This window comes from Pleurodeles waltl, chromosome 8 (genome assembly GCF_031143425.1).
Source record: "Pleurodeles waltl isolate 20211129_DDA chromosome 8, aPleWal1.hap1.20221129, whole genome shotgun sequence".
NCBI lineage: Eukaryota > Metazoa > Chordata > Amphibia > Caudata > Salamandridae > Pleurodeles > Pleurodeles waltl.
Genome location: NC_090447.1, coordinates 73632617 through 73660410, shown reverse-complemented (window position 1 = coordinate 73660410; position 27794 = coordinate 73632617). Strand labels below are relative to the sequence as shown.

At 42.1% G+C, this 27794-nt stretch overlaps 1 protein-coding gene across 11 annotated transcripts in view; it reads left to right on the top strand.

Moving 5' to 3' along the window:
* NUMA1 (nuclear mitotic apparatus protein 1) overlaps window positions 1-27794 on the top strand; it is a 443588-nt gene that overhangs the window by 238316 nt on the left and 177478 nt on the right. For 9 of the 11 annotated variants that reach the window (XM_069203745.1, XM_069203747.1, XM_069203752.1 and 6 more), the window contains 4 exons: window positions 3672-8039; window positions 19450-19491; window positions 21809-21877; window positions 22447-22557. In XM_069203745.1, the coding sequence (XP_069059846.1) occupies window positions 3672-8039; window positions 19450-19491; window positions 21809-21877; window positions 22447-22557 (4590 nt within the window). The remainder of the gene's footprint in view (window positions 1-3671; window positions 8040-19449; window positions 19492-21808; window positions 21878-22446; window positions 22558-27794) is intronic. The other 2 variants (XM_069203749.1, XM_069203751.1) reach the window with 2 other exon arrangements.

Below are 27794 nucleotides of genomic sequence, written 5' to 3'. Positions count from 1 at the left end.
GAAGTGTAGAACAACATTTTCAAATAATCCTGTTTGTTCCAGAATGGACCTAGAGAGTCTGGTACCTGGAGCTCTTGAACATTAACTTCTGTCTTCTGATCAGGCTACTTCCTTGGGAGGATCTCGTTTCTCAGCAGGAGGGCAGGGTCCTTCATCTGATGTACTGTAAATGACATTGCCATTTGTGGAGTTGCACCGGCAGCATTTGGCTATGTGAAGTTCTGACTGAAGTGGTGGATGTCATCCTTATTGGTACACACCCATCCACGAGATTCTTATATGCTGGGCCCTGGAACAATTAATCTGGTGTGGTCCCAGAAACACTGCACCTTTGTAAGCTAAGCTTTTAGTTGTTCTGTTTGTTCTTTCTTTAGCCCATCAAACCCTACAGTAGGCACCGGAAAAGGTTATTTGTTGGTCCTCTCGGCCCCTTCTGTATTTGTCAGAACAGCTGTCCTTGTTTGTTACTCCTTCAGTTATCCTATTTGCAAGATGCAATTATTTGGCTTCCTGTTTCAAAAGGTTAAGCATATATATATTTGCTACCTTTCCAATGGAGGCAAGGGATTGCTTGGCACATAAGTCGTGTGAAATAACAGAAGTGGAACACCACTACCTATCAAAGTTTAATCATTCAACGGGATGATATACAGTCTCTTTACAAATCTGTTAATTCAGGTTGTCTTTTAGATCCCGAACTTCAATTATTATGGAAAAAAAGGTTCTACTTCCATTGATCCCATACTGTGTGAGTTATTGAATGTATCAATTACTTCAGCATCAGTTCCTAAATTCTGAAAGCATTTAGTAATCATTACTCTCGAAGTCCCCAAGAATAGATCCAGTGAAATCAGTAAATTGTTGTCTGGTTCATTGTTAGTGTTCTACAACAAGGTAGTGGAAAACAGGTGAACAAAGAGCTCTCTAACTTTATTGTAGCCAATAAACTTTTACACTGGTTTTAATCAGGTTTTCATCCCTCTTACTGCACAAAATCTGTCCTTCTTTCCTCTACTAAGAATCTATGCTTGATTATAGATCAAGGGTGGTCTGCAGTAGTTATCCCACTCAACCGGAGCGTGGCCTTCGTTCTGGTTTCCCATAATATCCTTTAAAAAAATAAATGCTTGAGTGAGGGATCTGTAACAAGACTTTGTCTTGGTTAAGTTTTTATTTGCAGGATAGATCATTCCAAGTAGCCATGAAACGTTTCGCTCCAAAAAAAAAAATATTCTACCATTGTCGCCACTCTTTCAAATGTTTACATATGTCTTATGGTGTGAGTATTGTGGAAGTGTTTGGATTTACTCTGTTTTCCTATGTAGATGATATAAAGGTGATCTCACACATTCAAAATCCTAATGTCAGAGTATTTTATTTAAATCTGTCTTTACCGAAGTGGGTGAGTGTATGAGCTGCAATAGCTTGAAGATCAATGGGGAGAAAACTGCGGCGATGATACAGGGGAACCATGCCAATATTGGTCCCTCTGTGATGGCCGGACTAGTTTAGGGTATTTTCCTCATTCAAAGCCCAAAGTAAAAAAAAAAAAAAACTTAGGAGTTTGGCTGAACCAAATGATGACCAAGTTAACACACTGTCAGCTAGCTGTTTTGCAGACGTTAAGATGTCTGCAACTAAGGTCTGCCAGCTCCCGTCTACCCACTCCCACTTTAGCTCAGAACACTAACAGGCCTTGATAATTCTCCCTTTTGTATTGCAGTAACACACTCTGCTTAGGCTTCTCTCAGATGCAGATACAATGTCTAAAGAAGGTTCAAAACTCAGCATCCTGTCTGTTATTAAACATTCCCAGGTGCTCATCCATCAGAACAGGTCTTGGAGAACTGTACTGGCTGCCAATTGATAAGCGGATCCACTTCAAAGTCTTGTTCTACACATTTCTTCACTACTGGTCCATGCCACCTTCAACAGCTAATGGAACCGTAATATTCCTTCAGTGTCCCTGCTGTCTTGATTCTGTGCTGACAATGGTCCTTGAGATTTATACGGCTAGAATAGGTGGCTGTTCCTTTAAGATATTTTGCCCCAAAGTTTTGGAAAAGTCTGTTTAGTCTGCTGCTGCTGTATTCCATTAATCTGTGTTTAGGGTAGCTTTCAAACAGTAGAATTCTGGCACTGGGACGTTCGTTGGAAGCAGCCATGTGCTCTTTAAATTATATTCATAAATGACCAGATGTGATGTGGTTCATAAAAGGTTTGAGACAAGTTTCATCCCAAACATTTTGTGATGCCTCAGTGAGACCTTAACTTGGTCCTGACTTTTCTGATGTCAATGCTCTGCACAGTCGCTTGCTGTGTCCCATGACCCTGCAAACAGTCTTCCTCTTTGTGATAATGTCAGCTCGTTGAGGGAGTGAACTGCAGTCACTTTCGTTGCAACTACCCTACTGCTTTTGAACACATTGGTGCTGCAGGCTTGGACAGCCTCCTTTCCAAAGGCTGCGACTCTTACACTTTTGACAATCAAAGTTTCTATCTTTCTTTGCTCCCAGCCACCAATCAAAAGAGCAGAAGGGGCTCTGAAGTTGGACCTGTAAAGTAGTTTGAGATTTTAGAATAAATAGTGCCAATAGCGTTAGAGTGGACAATCAATTATTTGTACAGTTTTTGAAGCAAGGGAAGGCTGTTCATAAAGAAGCCCTGGTGGTTGTGGATAGTACTCTGTATCAAACCTGCTGTACACTCTCCAACCATCGCCCCCTGATTGTGAGACCCCATCTCACCAGAGCGGAGTCTGCTTTATAGCATTGGCTTACATGGTGCATGTCCTTGACATCTCAGGCTGCACTGTGAGAGTTGTTGCTTAAGTTGACAAAGCACTACTTCCCTAACAGCTTTGTCTGGAGGGAAGGACACACTCCCACTACCCTCTGTCTTTGGACCATTCAGCTGTTGTTAGAAGAATCTGTCAGAAGGACAAGTTAACTTTTATCAGGCTTTTTTTGGTGGCTATCCTGTCCAACTGAAGATTCCTTGGTGCTCCAATCGCCCCCTCTTGCAGTGTGGTCTCAAACACCTAAAAGGATCCCAAGTAAACAATCTGCAAATTATCACAAATTTGTTTTGCTGTCTGTCCGAGGTTGTGGAAAAGTAAAAGAAGAAACTGACTTGGTGTATAGGTGGCATTTTGTGCAGCTCCATATTGTCCTGAATGTGACCATGTCACCTACCTGTGGATGGGAACACTGCTGATAACGTTCTCCGGACCTCGCCTGGCCCTGTGGAACATTCTTAAGCTGAGCAATCCGTGCTTAGAGTTGCTAACCACTTAAAAGCATTACCGAACGTAAGTAACTTGTTTTTTTACCCCGATGTTAATGGCTTGCTGGAAACCATACAGAAATTATTTCTGCCAATAACAATACGAACCATTTGAACAATAGAAATGTAATTAACAACATTAGGCAGAGGTTTAGTTTAGGTCTCTATTAAAAACAAAGTTCAGGTTGTTTTGGAGGTTGGTTTTCTTTTCCCTGTATTTATACCTATTAACTGGATATTAACATTTTGGCATTTTTCCTTCTGTTTGAGTCAGTGTCTTATGGCACCATCAATTTGTATCGAAGTGTCTGCAATATCTTTTTTTTTTTTTTTTTTTTTTTTTTTTAATAATACTTCGTAACAACATTTTTTAATCCCCTCTACAGCTTGAAGCATTGAAACAGGAAGTGGTGGAGCTAACTGTGAAAGTAAAGGAGCTTCAGGATAAAATCAGCCTCCTTGAGCAAGAGAAAGCCTTACTGCAGGCAGAGCTCCTTTCTGAAAAGACCAAATTTGATGCAGAAAAAAGTGAGCTTGCTGACATCCTTGCAAAGCTGCAGACTTCATTTTCTGAAATGACTGTCCAGAAGGAAAAGCTGGAGCATGATGCTCGGGCTCAAGAGGAGCGTTTGACTACTCAAATAAATCACCTTGATTTTGAAATGTCAAGGTTAAATGCCTGCCTGTTACAGAAGGATCAAGAGGTAGAGGGCCTGATACATCAGGTGGAAGAGGAAAGAAGACTGAAGGGGCAGTTAGTGGAAGATTATCAGAAGCAAGAGGAAGCTGCCAAAGAGAGTATTCAGGCACTAAGCCTCCAAGTTGACAGCCTTAATGAAACTCTGAAGCATACAGAGGGCGAACTTGTGGTTTGCACCCAGAAGATGGAAAATGAGGCCTGCCAGGTGGCGAGGTTGAAAGAAGAGCATGAAAGGGTTCTTGGTGAACGAGATTCAGTCAAGTTAGAGTATAATGAATACAAGAACATAAAGGACACCGAATTTGGTGCATTGTCTCAAGAAATCAAAAATTTGGAAGATCTTAGTAGAACTTGCAAAGCTGATGCAGAGGAGTTGAAGAAGGAAAAGGCTGAATTGTCCCAAAAAGTACAAGAGCTGGATAGTACCATTCTTGATCTGATTGGTAAATGCCAAAATTTGGATGCTGAACATGAGGCACAGTGTAAACTTCATGTTGATTCCATTGAGTCATTAAAGTCACAGCTCATTGAACAGGAGACTCTGCTGAATGTATATAAAAATAAGTTGGCTCACAATGAGTCGTTGAATGAAGAAAATGTCCAGCTTAAAAGTCAACTTCTTTCCACGGAAGAAAATATAAAAAATTTGCAGAGTCAGTTGCAAACGGAGAGGATGACATATGCAGACTGTCTTGAAGAACGAGGCAAGAAGCTGTCTGAGCTAGAGAGTCAGATTCTGATGTTGTCTCACCAAAGAGATCAAGCTCAAGAAGACTTAAGTGAGGAAAAAAAGAAACTTGAGAAGATGGAAGCTCAGATGATGCAGCTAGAAGAAACTCACCATGATAAAAACCTAAAACTGCAGCTTGAAATTTCTCAAATGTCTGCCATTATTACGGATAAAGAAGCTGAATGTGAAAAGCTAATTAATGAGGTAAGTTCCTGGCGTAAGCACTGCGAAGAAGTTCGACAGGGAGAAGCCAAGAGTGTCTCTCAAATGGATGATCACATTAAAATGTTAAAAGATGAACACGAGAAAGTGTCCCATGAACTTCAGGCGGAGCGAGCTAAGCTAGCAGAGTTTGAGGGTCACACAACACAGATGAATGCTGAACAGCATGAAAAGTTTGTGTTGCTCCAGTCTGATCTTTTTAAAGCTAATGTTCTCCTACAAGAGAAGGTGTCTGAAGAAAGAAGACTCCGTGATCTTGTCCAGTCCTTGCAAGAGAAGCTGGAGATGGATCAAGTAGCAAGAGTAGAACATGTTTCTAAGTTGGAGAAGGAGTTACAGAAAATGACAGAGAACCTAGACAGCACCTCAAAAGAGCTTTCTGATCACAAGCTTAAGAAAACGGAACTGGAAATAAGTCTCAAGCAACTTGGTGAGGAAAGTGCTGAAAGAATGAATATTCTTGACTCCAATCTGTTGATGGTTAAGGAAAAAGAACTGGTGGCAGAGAAGCTGTCCTGTGAGCTTCAGCAGTTGCAGGTCAGAATGAAAGAAATTCAACAAAAGCATGAGAACGAAATAGCCCACTGGGATCAGGAGATAAAGCAGCTAATAGAGGAGAAAGGTAACTTGATGGCAGATCTAGACACAGAGAAGGCATCTAAGGTTTCTGTAGTGGCACGGATGGATCAATCTATCCAAGAGCTGAAAATGGAACTCTCCACTTTGCAGAGTGAATTGTCTCGCTCTGTCCAGCTAGTGAATGAGAGAGAAGGGCAACTAAAAGAAATTACAGATGAGACCGCCATCAAAAAGGAAGAATGTAGGCTTATGCAAGAGAATGTGAACTTTCTCCAGGAGGAAGTGGTTGCCATGAAAGTTTTGAAAGAACAACTGTCCAAACAGGAAAATGAGATAGACAATTATAGAAAAGCTGCTGACGCAAGCATTACAGAAGTGAATAGCCTGAAGGTTTTAGTAACTGATAAAGAAAAAGAAATTGAGTTGTTACGGCAAAACATTTGTGAAAAAGCTCAAGAAATGGACTCTCTCCAAAGCTTGCAGCAAGAAAAGTTAAGTGATCTTGTTGCATTGCATTCTAAGGTGAACGAGCTGGAGTCTAAATGCAGAGAGCAGCAAGGTGCTATAGCAACACTGCAGAACGAGGTTGTCCAGGCTAACCAGGTTGCTTCAGAAAAAACGTCTGCAGCGGAACAGCAGCAAAATCGCCTGCATGCCCTAGAAGCTGATTTGATCTGCCGGGACAAGGCAATCAAGCAACTAACAGAGGATAAAGATCACATCATGGCGGATCTCTCAACAGAGAGGGCTTCCAAGGTTGCTTTAGTGACGCAGCTGGAACAAACTATCCAAGAGCAAACAGCTGAGCTCGCCACTTTGCAAAGCAAATTGTCCCACTCGAGTCAGCTTATTAATGAGAAGGAAGGACAGCTAAATAAAATTGTGGAGGAGACTACGTCCAAACGTGAAGAATTAAGAGCTCAGCATGAGACTGTGACCTTTCTCCAAGAGGAGGTGGCTGCCCTAAAAGCTTTGAAAGAACAAGTGTCCAAACAGGAAAATGAGATCCAGAATTATAAAGCAGCTGCTGTAGAAAGTACTACAGAAATAAACAGTTTGCAAGTTTCAATAGCTGATAAGGAAAAGAAAATTGAAGTCTTAGAGCAGAATATTCGTGAAAAAGCACAAGAAATAGAAACCAGCCAAAACTTGCAACAACAAAATCTGAATGACATTGCTGCACTACATTCTAAAGTGAAGGAGCTGGAGTCCAAATGCAGAGAGCAGCAAGAGGTTATAACGGCACTGCAAAAGGAAGCATCCCAGGCTAACCAGGTTGCTTCAGAGAAAGCACACGCTGCAGAATGCCAACAAGATAGCCTGCGTGCCCTAGAAACGGAGGTTCTTAGTCAGAAAGAAAATAATTCCATGCTGGAAGGACTTTTAGAAGCTTCTAGAGTAGCACAAAGTGAGCTAGAGAGCACCATAAAAAGTCTGAAAGCAGAGGTTTCAGATAAAATAAAAGACCTGGACAGCAGTAAAAAAGTAGCTGATTCTGTAAGAGAAGAGTTGTTGTCTGTGCAGTCTCAAGCGCAGGAGCTGCAGAAGGCTTCAGATGAGTGGAAGGCCCAAGTTGCTGTGAGCCTTCAGGAAGTTGATGAAAAGAATAAAGCAATTTCTACTTTGGAGCAGGAGCTAGCAAACTATTGCTTGAGAGTATCTGAGGTGGAGGAGCAGCGTGCCCGCCTAAATCATGTTATTGATGAGAAATCTGGAAAAAATCGCGAACTGGAAGAGCGTGTGTGCAAGCTTGAATTGAAAATAGCAGTTTCTGCGTCTGAGGCTTCAACAAAAGATCTGTCGGACTTGAAAAAACAAGCAGAGCAGATGTATGTTGTTGAGGGGTTGAAAAGGGAGCTGGCTGCTAAGGAAGCAGTGAAAGTAGAGCTTGATCATGAAGTGAACTCTTGGAAGCATAAGACTGCAATGAAGGAGGAGCAGGTTACTTCTCTTCAGCAGGAACTTTCCAGTGCCCAGCACATGATTGAAGCATTAACTGAGAAGAACCTTCAGCTGGAAAAAGAGGTGGGACTCTCTGTAACACAAGGGAAAGTCATAGAAGATCAACTGAAAGAGTTGGAGTGTTTGCAAATAGAGGTTAAAAAAACTGCTTTGGAGATTGCTGAATTCCATAGTTTAAAAGAGAGATTCTCCCAGCAGGAGCTTCTGGTGAAGACTCTAAAAGCTGAGAATGCCAGCATCCAATTGCAAGTGTGCAGACTTGAACAATCTAACCATCAACTCTTTGAAAAGAACAAAGAACTCCTTGAGGAAATCAGCCAAGGCAAAAGGCTTCTTGACACTGACCTAAGTATCATTAAGGTGCAGCATGCCCAAGAACTGGAACATCTCCAATCCAAACTCAAATTAGAATATCAAAAGCTTGTTGATGAAATCAAAGAGAGCGCCCAACAGGCCACCAAAAACTTGGAAGTGATGACTGTTAAATATAATGATGCCAAATCGAAAGTGCTTGATGAAAGGCAGAGGTTCCAGGAGGAGAGACAAAAACTCCTTTCTCAGGTAAGTGCTTTTCAGCAGTACTTTTGTAATTCTCTACAGTGCAAAGGAAATACTGTCACTGTGAGCACTTTCAGTTGGATTTTATACTATTCTCTCGACCCATCTGGTTTGGCTAAGGAATTTGGAAAATAGTGATGCTGAGATTCCATGTGTGCTATGTTACATTTTTATTGTGCTGCACTTTGTCAGATTTGCACTTATCATCTGCCATCTTTGCACCTTAATTTGAAGCATGGTCATAGTGATGACCAATGAGAAATAATGATACTATTTGTTATTGCCCAATGCATTGCTTCTGCACTTCCAGTGACATCTGTAAGCTGTCTCTCCCCCTCTACTGCTGAATATGAACACATGGATATAGTTATTCGTAAACTTGTATAATTTTCCTTTCCATTGATACTGAAATTGACAGCAATCATTCTGCTGACTAAGGGAAAAAAATATAGCAATTTGCTGATGCCATTTGAATTGTTTTTTTCTTTATGCTTCGTGCCTTCATTACAATTGCACTAATATCCTGCATTCATCAGCTTGGCTGAAACATTATGATGCTCTTTTATTGTGGATATATATATCAAGATCTTAATATTTTAACGCTGATGTCCGTACAATAAGTGCAATGGTTTTCATTACCTGAAATAAAGATACTCTGACTGTCATTGTGTGCACTAGTTAGTGTTATGTCTTACTTAAGCATCAATAACGTAGTAAAAACAAAATGTAGGAATTGAAAATGCTGTGGAGCAGTTCACAGGTTTGAAATCCCTCTATATTAACCAGGCACCATGCTGGCAGCATTGACTTTACTGTTACTAGAGCGCAGAGTTGTGAATTGACAGCCTAGGACTGAGTACCTGGTGTCTTGGCACTGTCACAATCTAGGAGTCCTAGGTAAATACTCTGCTTAAACTCTCCTTAGTTTCATCTGCAACATTACAGCTACTGTGTCTATGCAACAGCTAGAGTTTTAAATTAATAAATTGTAAGAACAGGCAGAACAGGGTGCCTGTGCTGCAACTCTCTACGTCTTGTGACTGGTCTCCAGCCCTGACTCTCGCTGCCTCTGGACCCTGGAGTGATGGCAGGTGCACACACAGTGTAATGGCCTGCATTGGAGTATGCACATTGCCGCAGGAAACTTGAACTCTCCAGCTTTCCTAATCCTCCATATAGTTACAGGACCCAAAGCTGTGTTGGTTTAGCTATTCTGTTTGTCAGACACTTTGAATAGACCTAAAGCAGTAACCTTACAGTTCCATGTAGATTGCCTAGTGAGTGAGCTTACGTTTACACCCCAAATGTCTTCATTAAGTGACCCCTGCTTTCAGTGTTTTTATTATGGTGTTTTTTTCGACTGATCTTCACAGCACGGATGCTCGTCTAATACCTCCCAATATGAAGGAAATGAGCATATTCAACTGTCTAATCTTAAACTAACGACACAAATGGATGATGGACGAAGTGCTGAACAATGCAAACACTCTCCCCCAGTCACAGATCTTGGTTTAATCCATAATTCTTTTGCTCACCATGCCACCCCAGTTTGGAACCAGCCATATGCAAATCTGTCTTGACCCTGTTCCTCATGACTGTCAAACAGAGTTCTTACAAACTTATACATAGAACTTTAGCACAATGAAAGTTGAGCCTGTCCCTTTAGAAACTTGAGGCACCTCTTCCCAGAATGCCTTGGACTGGAAGTTGCCTATCTTACTCAATTATTTTTTCTGGCTCATGAGAGAATGGTCCCAGGCAGACTGCTGAGCCCCCCAATACCCCAAACTAAACATTTGTTCTTTATTGAATAATAATTACATTGGCTTCACTCAACCTCTTTTAACAGCTTGTGTCAAGTGAATCACTTTTTCTCCAGCTTGACTGGATTTTTAGTGGAAATGCCATCCGTTTTCTCGGTGTCCCAAGAAGGCTGTGACAGGTGCACAGTGTGTGTAGAATGTCTACCCCTGTCTTAATCTGTTTCTGACTGCAGCATCTGTAAATAGATGTCCAAATGTACATTGAAAGGCAAACAGGGAATTGTTTGAGAGACATTGTAGAAGACATAAGGGCAGAAAAAGAAAGAACCAGCTAGATAGATCTGCCTCACAACCAGTATCTGCCTGTCCCATCCTCTGAAAATGACCACTACAGAAGTAGATGAATGGAGAAAAAACTCCACCATTCTCATTGTCACGGGAGGATGACATTGATATTACTGAGGACTATTTTGAGACACCTGGCTGATGTGCTCAAAACCATTTACTGGGTAAGCTAAAAAGATGAACAAATGTGTACCTGACTTCTACAAATATCTAGGCATGATCTGTTGCTCCATCTATGGAGCAAACAATGCATTTCACAGCCTGCAAGATCCTCACCCATTGATGATCATGTCCAGTCCGAAAAAAGGCACAAAAGAATCACCATTTACTCCTCCTCCTCTTTTCCATCAATCAAGGGATCCAGCTCCACTTCCATATCGGCCTATAAACTTTAACAATCCCATTTTGAAGATCCAGTACGTCTCTTTTGACACCTTTGAACTTTTTGCCACCCAGGTAAACGTCTAAGACGACTTCTGTGTCACCAGTAAGAATGTGGAAACCTCAATTTCTTTACATCACAAAGACGTAGACAAAGTTCACCTCACAGTCTCCTTTGTCTAGAGGTACACAATCTTGTTTAAGTTTACAGTCTCCTAACACCGATACGGATGTGGTATCTTATACCCCATCATCTCCTGCTCTGTTATCATGAGTATCACCAATTGATTACATAATTTTTCAAGATTTCCTACCAAACAGAGCAGCAAAATTAAACATCCCCCTTCTCGGTCTGTTATTCTCAAACACTCCAGCCTAGGGCATCTGCAATGCTTCTTTTACCACTAGTTCTAGGACTGTTGGAGATGATGCAAGAAAATGTTAATGAATTCTTCTACAGTAAAAGAGTGAACACCTTGAGAGCTAAAAAAAAAAAAAAAAAAAAAAAATACGCCCCTCCCACCAGGATCCTGCTTTTCTTCGGTCAGATCCAAAGCCAAACTCTGAAAGCAGCAGCAGTAGTGAGGTTAAAACTTGCTTTATCACCAGAGTCTGAGGCTGCCCTCCAAGCGGGAGCAAGAGAAACGATGCAGCTGACACCAAGACGTGTGGAACTGCATCAACACCTCTAAATGCAAACGCAATGGGACTCCTTTGAAGGTACCACAGGGAGGTTCCGGACTGCATGATGTCTTTTATAGGAAACTTGCCAAAACATTGGCAACAAGGCTTTATAGAAATGGTTAATGAGAGTTCCTTGGTCTCAAACCAAACTATCAGTGCTGCTGTAGACTTGGTAGAACTCTCTGCTACAAGCCACTGTCATCGTATCTCTTTAAAGCACTATTCCTGGTTACGGCTTTTCACTTTAAAACCTGAGGCTCAATTAAATATATCCAACCTTCCCTTTTCAGGTATGTCTTTTTGATCAGCATACAGAAGAGGAAATAATTTGAATGGAAAATAAAACAGAGACAATATAGTTGGTTGTTCTGGAGGAGCAAAAAATATTCTGTACTCCATATAGGACAAAGGAGCATTGTTTTTCCATCAGTCCAACACCCGAACTGCCATATCAGCCTCAAACAAAAGTAGATCCAAAAACCTCAATACCATCAAAACAGAGAATCACCTCTGGAAAAACTTCCCACTTTACAAGAAGAATTCCTCATGAACTAGATACCCCCAAACCCCCCTCCATTTTCTCACTCCAGTAGGCGGAAAAGTGATGTTTCATGTGGAAGAATGGAAATCGATAACGACCAACCGGCGGTTACTCCATTTGGTTCTTGACCTTCCCACTTCTTGTCCTTCTAAAACTTGCATCAAATTCCCATCTTCCTGCCAATCAGGAGGTGACCTAACTCCTGTTTGCCAAAAAATCAATACAAGGAATTCCACCTCCTCAGGAACACAAGGGGGTATACTCACAGTATTTCCTAGTCCACCAATACAGTATTGCCCAATACTAGATCTATGGTCCCTCAACCAATTCATCCTCAAAAAATTGCCGGCTGTTGGTGTAGGAAGTTGGCTCTGTATATACTATCTCAAAGTGGGAGATAGTGTGCACAGAGTCCAAGGGTTCCCCTTAGAGGTATATAGTGGCAAAATTAGATAATACTAATGCTCTATTTTGTGGTAGTGTAGTCGAGCAGTAGGCTTATCAGAGGGTAGTGTTAAGCATTTGTTGTACACACAGGCAATAAATAAGGAACACACACTCCGACTTAACTCCAGGCCAATAGTTTTTATATAGAAAAATATATTGTCTTAATTTATTTTAGAATCACACGATTCAAGTTTTGAGGTAAGTACATAAAATGCAAGGTACTTCACACAGGTAAGTATAGAACTTTGATTTAAAACAGTAGTACACACAGTTTAGGTTAAAATGGCAATAAGCTATTTTAAAAGTGGACACTGCAAAAATCAACAGTTCCTGGGGGAGGTAAGTTTCTCAGGTAAGTAAAGCACTTACACAGTCAGTCTCCTGGGCATAGGCACCCCACCATTGGGGGTTCAAGGCAACCCCAAAGCCACGGCACCAGCAACACAGGGCCGGACAAGTGCAGAGGTCAAAGGAAGGCCCAAAACACATAGGTGCCTATGAAGAACAGGGGTGCTCCGGTCCAAGTCTGCTTACAAGTAAGTACCAGCATCCTCGGAGAGCAGACCAGGGGGGTTGTGTATTGTACTGGGGAGGACACACACAAGCCCACAAAACACACCTGCACGGGGCAGCCAGGTGCAGTAGGCAAATTAGGCCTCGGGTGTGCTATTGAAAGCAATGGAGGGACCCATGGGTCACTTGGGTGATGCAGGGAGGGCACAGGGGGGCTTCTTGGGCCAGCCACCGGCTAGGCTAGGATGACGGCCGTCTGCTGGTCACTCCAGCACTGGCAGGTGGTTCCTTTTGGTCCTGGGGGCAGCGGGTGTAGTGCTTGGTCCAGTCGTCTGGTTCCTTGCTACCACGCAATCGCGGTCAGGAAGAGCCTCTGGATCCTCTCTGCAGGTGTCGCTATGAGGGTGCAGGGGGGTCGACTCAGGGTACCCACGTCGTCGTAGTCACCTGGGAGTCCTCTCTGCGGTGTTGGTTCTCCTGAACTGAAGCTGGGGGTGTCAGGTACAGTGTGTGAAGTCTCACGCTTCCAGCAGGAAGAGAATTCTTTCCAAGTTGCTTTAAAGTTGCAAAGTTTGTGCTGTTTTTAAACAGTGCCACTGTTCTCTGGAGTTTCTCGGCCCTTCGGGTTCAGGGCAGTCCTCAGAGATCGCTGGTCCCTGTTGGATGCGTCACTGTGCAGGTTCTTTCTGTCTGGAGACAGACCAAGTCAGTTGTCGTCTCCGTCGAGCTTTCCGGTCAGCAGTCTTTCTTGTTGTAGGTTGCAGGAATCTGATTTCCTGGGTTTCAGGGTCGCCCCTAAATATTAAATATTGGGGTGTTTTTGGGTCTGGGGGGCAGTAGCCAATGGCTACTGTCCTGGAGGGTAGCTACACCCTCTTTGTGCCTCCTCCCTGATAGAGACTTCCTGCTGCAAATTACTTACTTAAGAATTTTTCTATGCATCAGACTGAATCCAGAAGATTTTTTGTGAGCAGGACCCGTGTGTGCCAGTAGGTGGCATTGAGCGGCTCCCTGTGCATCGTCTGCCTTGTCCTCACTGGAAGTGACGTCCACTAGATAGTCTTTACCAGATAAGGCATTACCAAAGGTAAGTAACTTGTTCTTAAAGCTTCCACCAGTAGAATGAACACCAGTGCTTTCTCCGCGATGACGTCTTGATGCCGTTGGGAAGCAAATGTTCTTGGTTATTTAATGCTAGCTGCTTGATTAGTACCCATGCCTTGTGGACATGGTTGACTAGCTCTTACAGGGTGTCCTGAAGGAATTTCATTCAATTTGGCTCAAACCATCCGAGAAGGTTAGGACCTGGCAAAATACATTATCCACTCTAGCCTGGACACTTCTGACTACTTGGGCAGAGCAGTTAGAAAATACATTTCTCACAATGAGAACCAGGGGTAGGTCCATAAATGGCTGAAGTTGGACCAAAATAATTTATAAACACAAAGAAAAAAAACTCACTTGTGAACAATTTTAAGGATTATTTCAGAGGAAAGAACAAAAAGATGAATTGATCTTTGAATTATTTCTTTTAAAACTATCTTAGAGAAGTGGTTCATATGGTTGTACATGGATCCAATACACAGAATAAGAGGGCACGTAATACAGAATTTTTATTTAGAGGGCATATTCTTACAGGAGACATAAGTGATACAAATAAATGTGTTTATATAAAAAAAAAAAGATAAGTGCCAATGCTTTCTTTTTTGTGTGAATTGAAACTGGTGTGTGTTTTTAAAATCTCACTATCTGATAGACATCTAGCCGCAGATTCCTTACCTTTGAACTTCCGCAGGAGTGAGGCTGGATCCAGATGATTTTTCGTGAGATACTTCTGCGTGCTGGTAGATGGCTTTGTGCGGTTTTCACGGCGTCATACATGCCTGATGTGAGGACATGGTCACCTACAGTCGCCACCTCGGCATGCGGTCCTAGGTTGCCGTCTGCACCCTATTCTGAAGGGTTAGGCTTTGGGGAAGAATTGGAGGGATGAGTGGACCCTTTAGAATAACAGAAAGGCAAAGCACGGGCTGGTGTGCGATGGCAGTCTGTGTGCAATATTTGTGTGGGTTACTTAGGGTGGCATAAGATATGCTGCAGCTGAGTCACCCTCTTTAGTACTCATGCCCTAGGTAACATGGGTACCATTTACTAGTGACTTACAGAGGTGCTGAAGTCTGGTGCCAGTTCTAAAACAATTACACACCTTGAACTAGAGCACTGGCACTGAGGTCTGGTTAGCAGGCCTTAGTGCACTGTCAGTTGAAAACCAGCATCTAGTAGTACTAAAGGGGGTGAAAGTAGGGGACATCTGCAAAGTAGTTCAGTGTCCTACTTATGTCTCACCACTTTAATTCCTTACAGCTCCAGCATCCCTGCTGTATGGTATGTTTTTTCTTTTAAAAAAAACTGTGCCCCCCTTGCTTGTTTCTGTTGGGTATTTCAATATTGTTATTCAGGGTCATTTCTAACAATAGTCTATTTACCCTGACTAGATGACTTCCTTAAGTCTCCAGGGGTTCCCACAAATCCATGCCCTTCCTAGGTCATCAAATTCTGATCACCATATGTATGACTTCCCGGTCCTCATGTGCTCTGTAGAATCGTATGTATTGCCTCTGCCTGGCTACGAAATTCCTGAAGCAGTGGAAGGGAACTAAACTATTTTTCATGTTAGTGATATGCCAAAGATACTTGTTTTGGCAAAACGAGCCCTCGGTTGAACGTGCAGGCAGGTCAGTGTTGCTTACGTAGTTTGCCAATGGTCCTACTCTTGTGAGCTTGGGTCTTCTCAAACTTGCCTAGGCACATGAACCCAGATTATTGGAGCACACGCTTTTGTATGTTTTGAGGCTGATGTCTAAAACGTATTCATGTTGCATCACATACAGGGTGCTTTCAAGCAGCTTTGATCTGACAAAGTTTTTAATTAGGCATTGCATCCCACCATTGATTCAGTTGATAAGACTGCCATATGACTTTCTATTATTACAAATGTGGTGCTGATGATACGTGCCAGAATCCCTTTGACCATTTTTTAATGGTTTTCTAAGCATGTGTGATGGTTGAAATAGCTGAATCTGGTAATTATGTTGGGCTGCACTCTAGTCCATTTTCTTTTTTCGTCACTCCAGACAAGGATCAGACTTGCAAATCAGAATTGGTTCTTTTTCTAAAGTAACAGTTGTCCCTGAGCTTGACGGGAACATAAGCAACGCTAGACCCGTTTTCAGGCTGGGTACCATCTTGAGTCCTACACTTAACCTCACCATTGTGCATACCCCATCACAAAGATGATGGGTTGAAATCATCTCTGCCACAGGTGATTATTTTGGACAAGATTTCAGGTGACTTTTTTTTTTCTTACTGTTATTGTCGATGCGGGTACCCCATGCAAGTTACCGTTTATGCTTCTCCAATAGGAACAATCCAGCCCAACTTCAAAGCTTTGCTCCTCTAGTCTTTCGTTTACAAAAAGAGAGGCTTTTTGACACTGGAATTGAAAGATTTGAGTGACTGCTAAGGCTCTCCGCCTAGTGTTACCGGTTTCATCTGTCTCAATCAGTAAAGGACCCCTCTAAGGTGTGTGTCAGATGCTTCCATTGTCGATTATCTCCACACCTGCCCCAGCTTTAGCAACAGTATTTAAAGCAGGTTGGGCAAAGGTAGCAGCTCGAGTGGGCCATCAATCCTCCACACCCCCTGTGCTGGCAACTGCTAAGAACACCACTTTGTTGTTGGTTACTTGACTTCCCATTATTCTTATCTGGGTACTGGAGGAATTGTTTGGTTTCATCACTTTCTAGAGGAATGACCGATAGGACTGATCTCCGACAAGTGAATACAGCAGGTAATTAATTGGGTTTACTCAGTTATTTCCCTTTTTACTAGAGCAAATCTCCGTTTCATCTTGTTCCATACTACAATTCCATCTAGATGTCCTTTTGGTAGAAGTTCACGGCTTCCTTCAGAATCTGCACATCCATGCTTACTTGAAAGGTCTTAAATAATGTCCCTCCATTCCCCAAAAATGTTTCTTACCCTGTCGCCTCTTGGGACTTAAGTTTAGTGCCTTTGAACCATAGTTTTATTTTCCGTATGTTTACGTTAAATATCAGTTTTATCCAGTTACTTTGACTCAGAGTCTGTGAGATGGATGCACTTAACTTGTTTATCTCAGAAATGGAATGTGAATAAGAACTTTTCTTCTAAAATTGGCTTGAGCTTCATGTACTCCATAGAGCCTTAATGCTATTTTTCGTCTCTTTCCGTACCAGTTTGCTTTTGGAACTCCCTGAGGAAATAGCATCTGGGAGGCTAGCTGTGACTGCAGGAGCCTCCTTTAGAAAACAACGGATGTTTGGGCTTAAAATAGAACCTCATAGCTAATAATGTTAATTTATTGCTACTACTTATGGATAAAAATAATAATTTAGTTTAATGTTAAGAATTGTATTTACATCAAAGAATCAATAGTAAGCTCAATTTGTATGCATCATGGGTATGGCATATTTCAGGATATCGGGTTAGGAGTACCCGCTTTCTAATCCGCAATGCCCGGTTTCAGTATGGCTTCCCTCCCATTACCTGCTCCAAAATTCTGCAGAATTTGTTGCTACATACTGGCTCAACTGATTATTACTTGAGCTTCATGGTCTGTCCTTAGCGCTGCCCAAAACCCTTACCTCTTTGAGGTGCTCTGTCCTACTGCTAAACTGCAGTTTGAAACTGTCCGTGCTGTTTTCTTTCTACTAGTTGTTGACATTAAAGGAAATCGATCAGAATATTATCACTGGGCTCTTTCACAGAAGAGTTCTGCCAAGCCTTTAAGTTTAATACCCTTTATAGTCTCCAAAATTAATTTATTAAGTTGGTTTTGAGTACTAAGTGCTATCTGGTTGCTGCTGGCAGTCACAGACACTAATAATTTTTAGTTATATAATTAACTGACTGATATTTTGATGGTATGCTGCATCTGTAGTCTCCTACTAAAAAACAAAAAAAAAAAGCTCCTGGGTTTAAGCTCTCTAGTGTTTGATTCATTGCTACCGGTGCCAGTCTCCTGGTGTTTTGAAGTTGTTTTTTTGTGGTGCATCTGTAGGGATGGGACGAGCTGCTGTCTTTCTGCCATAGAGCCTGAGATGAAAGGCTTGTAGTCTTCCTGCCACAGGAGTCTTATACTTTTCCTCCATTTGTGGGTTTTTTATTTTTTGGGGGGGGTTGATGGTGGGTTCTTGCACAGTATTGTTCTAAGGATATCATTCTCTGTTATTTGTTATAAAGTGCATTAGGCCAGACTTTGTGACACTTATGGTGGTTGACAAGCAGGCATTCACTGGTTCTCACTTTGTTAATCCATGCATAATGTCATTGTACATGTGCAATGGCATTACTCTGCCGAAAGGTGTGCATGTTTTTGCTGTAGTGTCAAGGGCATCTTGGTTGGCCTTCTGGCCCCATGTCCTTGTGGATATAATTTCCAAAGTGTGCACTTGATCTCGAGCACTTACCTTTCGCCCAGTTAAAGAAAAAAAAACCCAGATATGAACTCTTGGGTTATAAAATATTAATTCTAGTCCTCGGAAAAAGGTTTGAGAACTAGAGAGCCGTCCCATATGTCTGAGGAAGAGGAATGCAAATAATTTACTCAGCATAGCGAAGGTGATGTTAGTCGTCAAATACCCCCTCAAGATGGCATTACCATTATCAGATACTAGGAAGGAAGCATACATATGTGCTTGAATGTACATGGGTATGTGTGGTATCAAAAAAGTAAAAATGTTAATATCCTGGGGGATGCGACTTGGAGATATTTACCAGAGCTACAAAATTGAGTAACTTGTATATGTCTGATTGGAATCACTGCAAAAACTTAGTCAGGTTTGCTTGTCTATATTGCCAACGTTTTTCTGCAACATTCCTCGTGCCACACAGCAGTGATCCTATTTAACAGTCTGGTCCCCATTCCAGCAATAAGGTTAGAGAGTAGTAAAAAATGGGTAATGGTTCATGTTAGAGGACTGTAGAATCCTCTGCGCAGTGACGTTAATTCTTCTCAAGACGGAATAGACAGCTTCATCAGTTTTGCATGCATCGTTCTCTTGGTCGGCAGCAGTGGTTACAGTATTTCTCATGATGTAAACTTGAGCTTAGAAGCCTTTTAACTCTTTGAGGTTATTTCCTGTTTGAAGCTCGAATTTAGTAGGAGCTGAATGTAAAGTAGTAAAGTAGCTAGGATTGCTCTGATTCACTTGAGTCTTTCACATTAACCAAAACACTCCTGCCGTAGCTAAACCACAAACCACTTTTTATTTCCTTTATAGTATTGAGAATAAAGCCTAAAGTACATGTGGAAGGAAACATGATTTTTTTATAGTGAGAGGTTGCAGTTTTGTATCCTTTAAAGCTTCGCGGACCAGTGTAACACTCTAGCCTCAAAGAATTATTTAGTGGTCTTTTAACATGCTTCTGGATATTACTAATGCTGATTTTTCAACTTGAAGAGCCAATCTGAGTTTCAGGTACTGGTTCCTAAGCAAATTGACATTTTTCCACCAGTCGCCCTAGCCTTTGAATACAATTGTATGTTTATATACATGATCTACCAGCCTTATTAATTAATGGTGTCTTGGTGGTTGCTTATTAGCACTTTAGTTGAGCACCACTATGCCTGCCGCACTTAAGCAATATTATCCACATATTGAAATTGTTTAATTTGTTCCTTGCTCCTTTGTTGCAGGTTGAACTTTTAGAGCTATCAAAGAATGAGCAAACTAAGCAGGTAAAATATTTACAGAACATACACCTTCAACTGCTTAAGCGGTGACCAAGCATGCAGCTAACCTTGGCAAGCCTTAACGCCATCAGCCAGTATTGAGTATGGCTGCCATTTACATTATCGACTGTTTGCTGTGGGATCCTATATTTTCAAGATAATCATTCCGTTGCCCAGGGCTCTTTCGTGCATCATTGGATCGTGAATGATAACCGATGCTTCAAACACCCAACTCAATGCACATGTCTACCTTAATGTACAAGAAGTTGCACCTGCTCCTTTCGGAGTCTCCATGCCATTACGCAGGTCAGCACCTTTTTGCTTCCAGCCCTTCCCTCTCCTGCCGCCCCCAATCTTCTGCCATTTGCTCCCAACAGTGCTTCTGCTAATCTCGCAAATGGAAAGATTGTTTTGTACCCATTAATCAGAGTGAACATTCCTCAATTCCAAGTTCTAATCCTAGTAATAGCATTAGATCATGTCATAGAAGTGACAAAATTTGCATGAGGACTACAACCAAATAGACTTCTAGGCAAAAACATTCTAAATAATGATGGCAAAAGAACCCCTGAAAGCCTTCTGCCTCTTTTTGATGCATTGAATGATGTCATAGGGTTAATTCTCCTCTGTTCAAATAGCATAAAGCCTTATGTCCATCCCACAACCATCCTTACTACAAAGAATCTGAACACGTTCTTATCAGAGCTTTGCCCAGGTAACAATTACTGATTACTTCAAAAACATGATTGGTCCTGAAAACCATGCATCACAATACTTGATTTACAATTTTTTGAAAGTAGAAGCTTTTAATTTTTCAGGATTTTGTTTTGATAGAGTTGTCAGTTTTCAAGAGTTAGCCAATCACAAAAACTGGTAAAAGAACATCATTAAGTTATGAAGTATTAAATAATTCCAAATACTTTTCCAGATGGCATACATATTTACGTATTACTTTCAAGTCCTTAAAAGCATGCAGCCTATTTAGCATCAAACAACCTGCATACCTTTGCCTTAATTTCTTTCTTTTCCCAGAAGACTATCCACCCATAAGAATGCTTTCCACCTGGAGAAAACTGATATTACAAGGTGTTAAACTGTGGAATTTTCTAGCTACCTGTATATAGTCTTCAGAGATGTGCAGTGTTCCTCGTAGGACCTTTCAAGAGTACTATTACTCTAGGAAATAAACATCCACACAAAACCAATGCTCTACTGTTCCTTGGTTTGTTTGTGTTGCAGTCGCAAAAAAAAGGTTGAAGCACCAGAGACTTAAAAAAAAAAAAAAAAAACTAGGAGAGTGAACTCTGTGTTGATTGTCATCCCTAGTGTAGTGCTCCTCGGTTATTAAACAGAAATTCATTTATCTCACAGCTTGCAAAGCAGCCTGGGTTTTGAGGTGCCAGTCTAAAGTGAAACTGAACCAGTGCATGCAAGCATACAAGACTACATTTTCCAGCTAGCAGATTTACTTTGGGGCTAATCAATATTCTTTCCTAAAATCACACCTTCCTATTAAAAAAAGTTCTTTGCTGCTTACGTTTCACCCGAGTGCATGCAGTCTTTCTTTGCTTACACCGGAAACACTTCTTTGCTTGCTCTACTTGATTATTACAGTGATCACATTTGCTTTGTCTCCTTTATTGCATCTGTTTGCTGGTTTCTGCCGCTCCAACTTGTGCTTTTCTTTGTATGTGACAAATGTGGGTGGAAACTATAATGTGGACAATACCCACTTTATCCAAAATGAATCTAGGATTGGCCACTTCTTCCCTTCTGCGCTTTGAAACATTTACCGTTTGAACAAGATGAACTATGATTTATCTATATAAAGACAACATCTTCATCGCTTGCTCTCTTGCCTATAGTATAGATCATTAAGTGAGAGAGATGTGGTTCTTTGCCTCTATAGCAAAGCAAAGGGGTCACTTTACTTAAAGCACTCCATAATGTCTACTAAACTCAGAGTATTACCATTTACGGCTAGTTTTATTAAGTCATGACTTCTTGGTTTTACCTCGTTTCTCCTGTGGTTCGTACCAGTGAAGGGAGCTGTTGGGTGTATTGTTGGTAAACATCCATATAATTAGATTTAAAGATAACGTCCTAATTGACACGTGATTTTGATGAAGCCATTTTAGGAGCATTGTAAGAAAAAGGATAGATTTTCAGTTTTAGGTAACATAAGTTTAACCAAGCAAATAGTTTCAAATAGTTAAAGTACCACCCCCAAAGCTATTGTGATTGTTAGTTAATCTTGCAATATAGCTCGCTTATGTGAAGCGCAGGTCCTGCAAGTATGCTTGACCTTTTCCTTTCCTAGTAGTTGGAAGATTTAAATGAAAATTTGAGCCACCAAGAAAAAGTCTCCAAAACCCAGCTACATAAGCTAAATGTAAGTTGGAATATAAGTTATATGTGAATTGCTGATAAATGGTAAGAAATCTAAACCTGCTTCAAGCGGGTGTGGGCTGGGTATATTTAAAGGTTGGTTTTGGCAGCTTTAGAAGCAAGAATCAGCAGCCAACTTGCCAGTATTATGCTAGGACACATTGGCAAGTGTTTTGTAGGTAATTATCGAATTTGGGTTGAGGTAGACAGCAGATGTCTTTCTGCATGCCACGAAGAACACAGTTTCATAACTGCATTAATGTTCAGTTTGTAGCAAAGTGCTAAAAGGAATTTTCCCGGCCCTATTTCATACTGCAAGGGAATACGTTGCATACTTATGTACTTCAGACAATTTAATTACTTGCTATTGTCTTTATGAAAATGTTAGTACATTTTACCTTCGCTGATTTAGGATCGATACTGATGTGTGTCATTAGCACAATGGTTTTGTTTCATTTACTGTGCAATATATGTTTGAAGTGGTTCCACCTTCTGTTGGTATTTGTAGGCGATGTGATAGATCTTACACAAACTAATATTCACATTCCAGTTCTGTTGTGTTAAATGCCGCAGGTGCGTGAAGGTGAACTGCAGGAAGAGGTCCAGCATCAGAAGAAGCTGCTCGTAGAAGTCCAGGCGCAGTTGCTTCAGAAGGAACAGGCGGCAGAGCATTACAAGGCACAGGTGAGCTTTTTGGCGCAGATGAGCAATTTCATACTATTCTATATCAGCCTGGTTTCCCATTCACCTAGTAGCGCTATTCTTCATTTATTTCATTTCTACATCACACTACTCATCTTAATTAGTCTATTTATCCATTTAACTTTTTTCTTGGGGGGAAACCCTATATAATACATTCATTTATTTTCAAAATAAGTTTCCAAATATATTTAAAATTCATACATATTTAGTACATACAAAATACAACTACCACCACAGGGATGGTGTTCTTTGGGTGGTGATAGGTAGTTGATGCTGTCTGGTTTCTTACGGAAATGACTTGGACGGGTGTGCACAATCATATCTCTAAGACTTTTCCCCTTGCTTATGTGAGAACATGGGTTTGGGCATATTTAATAAGCTGCTGTTGCGGGATACGTCAATGTTTGTTGATGATCATGCTTACTGGATTTGAGGCTATGTTAAATGTTGTAATACATATCTGTCTTTCCTCCTCCTTTTGAGGAGAGGTGTTTAAAAGGGCTTCTGTTATTGTGAGCTAGTTTCATGGCTCGATTGATTATTCTTGGGAGGTATTTCCTTCCCTCCAGCTTAGATGTTAAATTCTGGGCTTGTTTTTTGTAATCCGTTATCTCTGAGCAATTCCTTCTCAGTCTGAGGAATTGTCCAAACAGAAGGTTCTCCCTCAAATGGCGGGGTGGGCACTATCATACAGAAATAAACAGTTTTTGGCAGTTTTTCCTGAGTGGTTGTTTTAAGGGAACCATTGGTGGCTATAATGTTTAGATCTAAAAAGATCAGTTGTTCCATGCTCATTGTGTGGGTGAATCTCAGGAACTGGTCCTTTCTGTTTAAACACTCTAGGAATGTCCTGACTTGTGTATGTTCCCCTTTCCGGATAACCAGGTATATCATCAATATATCTTTTCCACAATACTATCTTCTCTCTGTATGGATTAGTAGGGTTTAGAATTCTCTGATTCTCAAGATGATGGACAGAAGCCCGCCAGGCAAGGAGCAAAAGTGCTTTCCATGCTGGTTCCATGTTTCTGAAGGTACAGATTTCATTCAAACTCCAAAAAGTGTTTGTTAAGGCCCAGAAGCAACATTTCATAACCACATTGCTTGGTGTTTAGTAGTCCCGATCTATGTCAAAGATAACCTCCTCAATTATACGTAATGTGTCAGAGCGATGGAGACTCATGTATAGGCTCTCCACATCCAGTCCTATCAGTATCTCATTTTCTGGGTCAAAGACTGTCTTTCAAGAGACACAGTATGTCTTTCATATCTTTGAGGTAGATATCTGTGTTGTGGACAATGGGGTCTTCAAAAAGCATCTTTGAAACAGGACAAAGTTTCCAAAATCTAATTGATACCTGATACTGTGGGTCTACCAGGAGGTGTTTCGAGGTTTTTGTGGATTTTTGGGATGGTATAGAAATATGGAGTTACTGGATTTTTATTGATTAGGAAATCCCCTTCTCTCTGGGAGACAATTGTGCGCAAGAGCTTGCTCCACCATACTATTGATCATAGTCATGAGAGAATCAGTTGGATACTCCTTGAGTTTTTTATAGTTGCGTGTATCGCCCAGTAGTCTCAGACATTCTGTACAATAACTTTATGGTTTGGATCACAATGGCACATTCCTTATCTGCTGGTTTTATTACTGTGTTCGTGGTGTTAGCCAATTTCTGTAAGTCTTTTTTCTCGTCCTTTGTTGTGTTATGGAACACCTTCAAAGTGTTTGGATTGATCACACTGATATCTTTTAGGACTGCTTTTTCAAAGGTGAGGATTTCTACTCGCAACGATGTACTGGGGCTGTGAAGGACGACTTCTTGCTAGATCTGTGTCCCCTTGGGTTGAACCGTCCATGGATGACCTTCGAAAAAGGATCTTAACTTGATTTTCCTAATAAAATCATTTACTTCTATGCACAATCTGAATTTGTCCAGGGAGCCTGTTGAGACAAAACACAAACACTTATCAAGGACGCACATCTGTGGGTCAGTCAGTGTTTTGTCACTTGGATTTACTGCTAGACTGTGCGGCTGTTTGGGCCTGCTTGATTGTCCAGATTCTGTGTACTCTCCATTGTCATGCTCCTTGTTGTCATCCTCCCTTGATCTTGGTCGGATGCCCATTGAACTTGGGGTTGTCTTTGATTTGCCCCTTGGGTGTCTCTGGCCTGGTCTTAAAAAAGGGGGGTGCTCCTTGAGGTTCCCAATGTTCAAAATGAAGAGGATATATTTTGGGGTGGTAGAGGCCCTTGCGTACCTCCCTTCGTTCCATGGGAGGCTGCCATTTTGACAAGTTAGCGGTCCAGTGCTGCACGCCACAGCATGCCGAGACTCGAAGACTGCAGTTTATTAGACTCAGCTCCAACTTGGGCCCTCGAGATTCAGACACCGGAGAGGTGAACATTAGTTACTGAGCGGGAGTGTCGCTTTGGAGAAGTGCGTGCCATTTAAATACTTTAACATCTCGTCACGACCATGTCCCCTTCCGTTGCAGGTGGTCTTTTACTAGGCTCCACCTTTGGTTTCTTGCAGTCTTGTCTGGGTCTCGCATAATCCTTTTATCCTTTTCTAAAGCCCTTTTGGTGGATTTGGGGAAAAAGCAGATTCTTAACTCCTTCTCCTGGTCGCTGGGAGGGGCAGTCTGGCACTTTCCTTTTGGGGTTCCTAGTTCCTCCAGCTCCCCTCTACCGATTCCACTTCCTTGGGTGGGGGCCCGACTTCGGCATGCCACTTAGTATATGGTTTGTCCTCCCCGGGCCTTCATTATTTTCTATTGCTTTTACTGTTTGACATAGCGCTTTATGCTAATCACTGACTTCTAATGTGTACTTAATAGTGTGTTTACTTACCTCCAATTGGGGTATTGCCTATCTAGTATCTTAGTATTTGTGTTACTATAATAAAGTGCCTTTATTTTATTTAACACTGTGTGGTTCTTTTATGGGTGTAAGTACTGTGTCTGTAGTGGTATTGCATAAGCTGTGCATGTCTCCTAGATAGTACTCGGCTGCTCGTCCACAGCTACCTCTAGAGAGCCCTGGCTTCCTAGACACTGCCTACACATCACTCTTAGGGGATATCTGGACCTGCTATAAGGTGTAATTACCTTAGGTACCCACCACACACCAGGCTAGCTTCCTACACCTTCCCTGACCTTTAGGAGTCAGGGTGAACCCGATGATGAAGCATAACACTAATTGTGTATGTGAGGGTTATATAGTAAAAGATGAGAACTTTTCCTTCCTCGCTCCTGTAGGGGTGAGGTCTAGGTGAGGCAGGCACTTTTCTCATCCTGTTGAGTGTTATGAGACAGGAGGAATACTCTTTTGGTAGTGATACATCTCCTATAGACTCCTGTTCCCTGCCAAACTCAGAATTGTGTATGCCAATAAGTCCCACTTCTTGGACAGCACTGAAGCTGCCTGGACGTGGCTCACTGAAGTATCCACTTTACCAATCAGTGGCTTCTTCCCCTACCCCATCGGTTGCCACTCTGAAACTGAACCCACTCCCATAGAGGCAGAGTACCAAACACGTCAACCTCACCTTAAAAACCTCATCTCTGTGATGCACTCTTCCCTGCCTTCCACCATGGGGGTGGCTGGGGGAAGTGATAGAGTTCAGTTGGGTTTTTAGAACAGGTTTAGTTTGTTTACGTACTGTTTTCTCTACACTTCACTCAGGCACACACCACAGTTGCTCATGTTACGTTATGCTCCGAATCTATCATTACCACACACACACATAGTAACCAAATGCTCTAGGGGATCCTCCTCTCAGCGACACCAGCCTTGTGCCTCCCTGGCCCACTGAACTGACTCCACACCACCATGGGCTATATTAAGGTGACATCCTGGAAAGTTAATAGACCTCTGGATTCCGTGAAACCTACAGCAGTCCTGAAGACTATGCACAACAGTACCTCCTGGACACCTGGATGCTTCAATAGACTCATTTGCTGGGGAACTCCTGTTCCTCTCTAGCGCACCAGGGATATAAAAGGGTCTTTGGCTCAGGTTACACTCTGGGGTGTCTGTGGGGTGGCGATTCTACGGTCTCTCTTTCCCCATGTCAGTTATCCCTGAAACAAGGGACACTCTGGCCGTTTCCTTGCCCTTACTGTAACGGTTGAGAGGCACACAGACAACATTTAGTGTATACATGCTGCCCACAGCCCTAGAGGCCCTCTTTCGGGAGCTCTGCAAGATCCTACTGACCCTTCCTGAGGGGCTCACAGTGTTTGGAGGTGATTGTAATGTGGTCCCAGCACTTTTACATAGATTCTACGTGCCCTGCCTTTCGTCCAGCCGATGCTCGTCTCCTGAACTGGACTGGACCTCTGCTCTTAGTCTTTGTGACGTCTGAAGGATATGGAATCCTCACGGCCGCCAGTACACCTCTGCGTCGCACCATATCTAATCCCACATTAACTCCTTTTCTTGCTGTCCGGGACTGTCCGAGTGTCTCAAATCCAAATTCTTGCCCAAAGAATGTCCGACCACGTGCCGCCTCTTCTGTGCCTTGGTGCCCCCATGGGCATCTGAAGGTGTTGTACCGTCAGGACCAGTCCTATACACAAGCTCTCGAAGATGATCTAAAATCCTACTTCCAACGCAAAAGGGCTCTGTCCATTCTGCTGGCACCCTTTGGGCAGTCAATAAGACTGTCATCCTGGATATGGCAGGGGTCGGATCTGTGAAAAAGAAGAAGCTTGCTCCTAACAAATTTTCCAACTGAGGCCCGTGCTCTTTGCTTGGGAGCGAACCTCACAGGGGATTCTAGGGAAGAGGCACCCCGACAATTGGACATCATACGTGAGATCTGTCTCCTGTCGAAGGAGACAGCAAAACAGATGTAGCGTGCCTTGACAGTCTTGGATGGGGAGATGAAAACGGTAAGCTCCAATACTTGCTAGCCGCACGACTGCAAACAAACCAAATTATCCTTGAAATCACAGATGAAAACAGCCACACCCTTCAAGACATTGCAGCCGATTGTATGCTGCACCAGCTATACTTGAACCAGACCCTCACTCTCTGTGTGAAGTACCCATTCACCAGCTGACCTCGGAGGTCCAGAGGATAGACCAGCCATTGACCCCCAAAGAAGTGGGAGCAGCCATCTTGGTGGTGGCCTCTGGGAGCAACCCCAGGCCCAGACAGGTTCCCCACAGAGGACTACACAAAGTTCAGGAAGACCCTGACATGCTGGTTT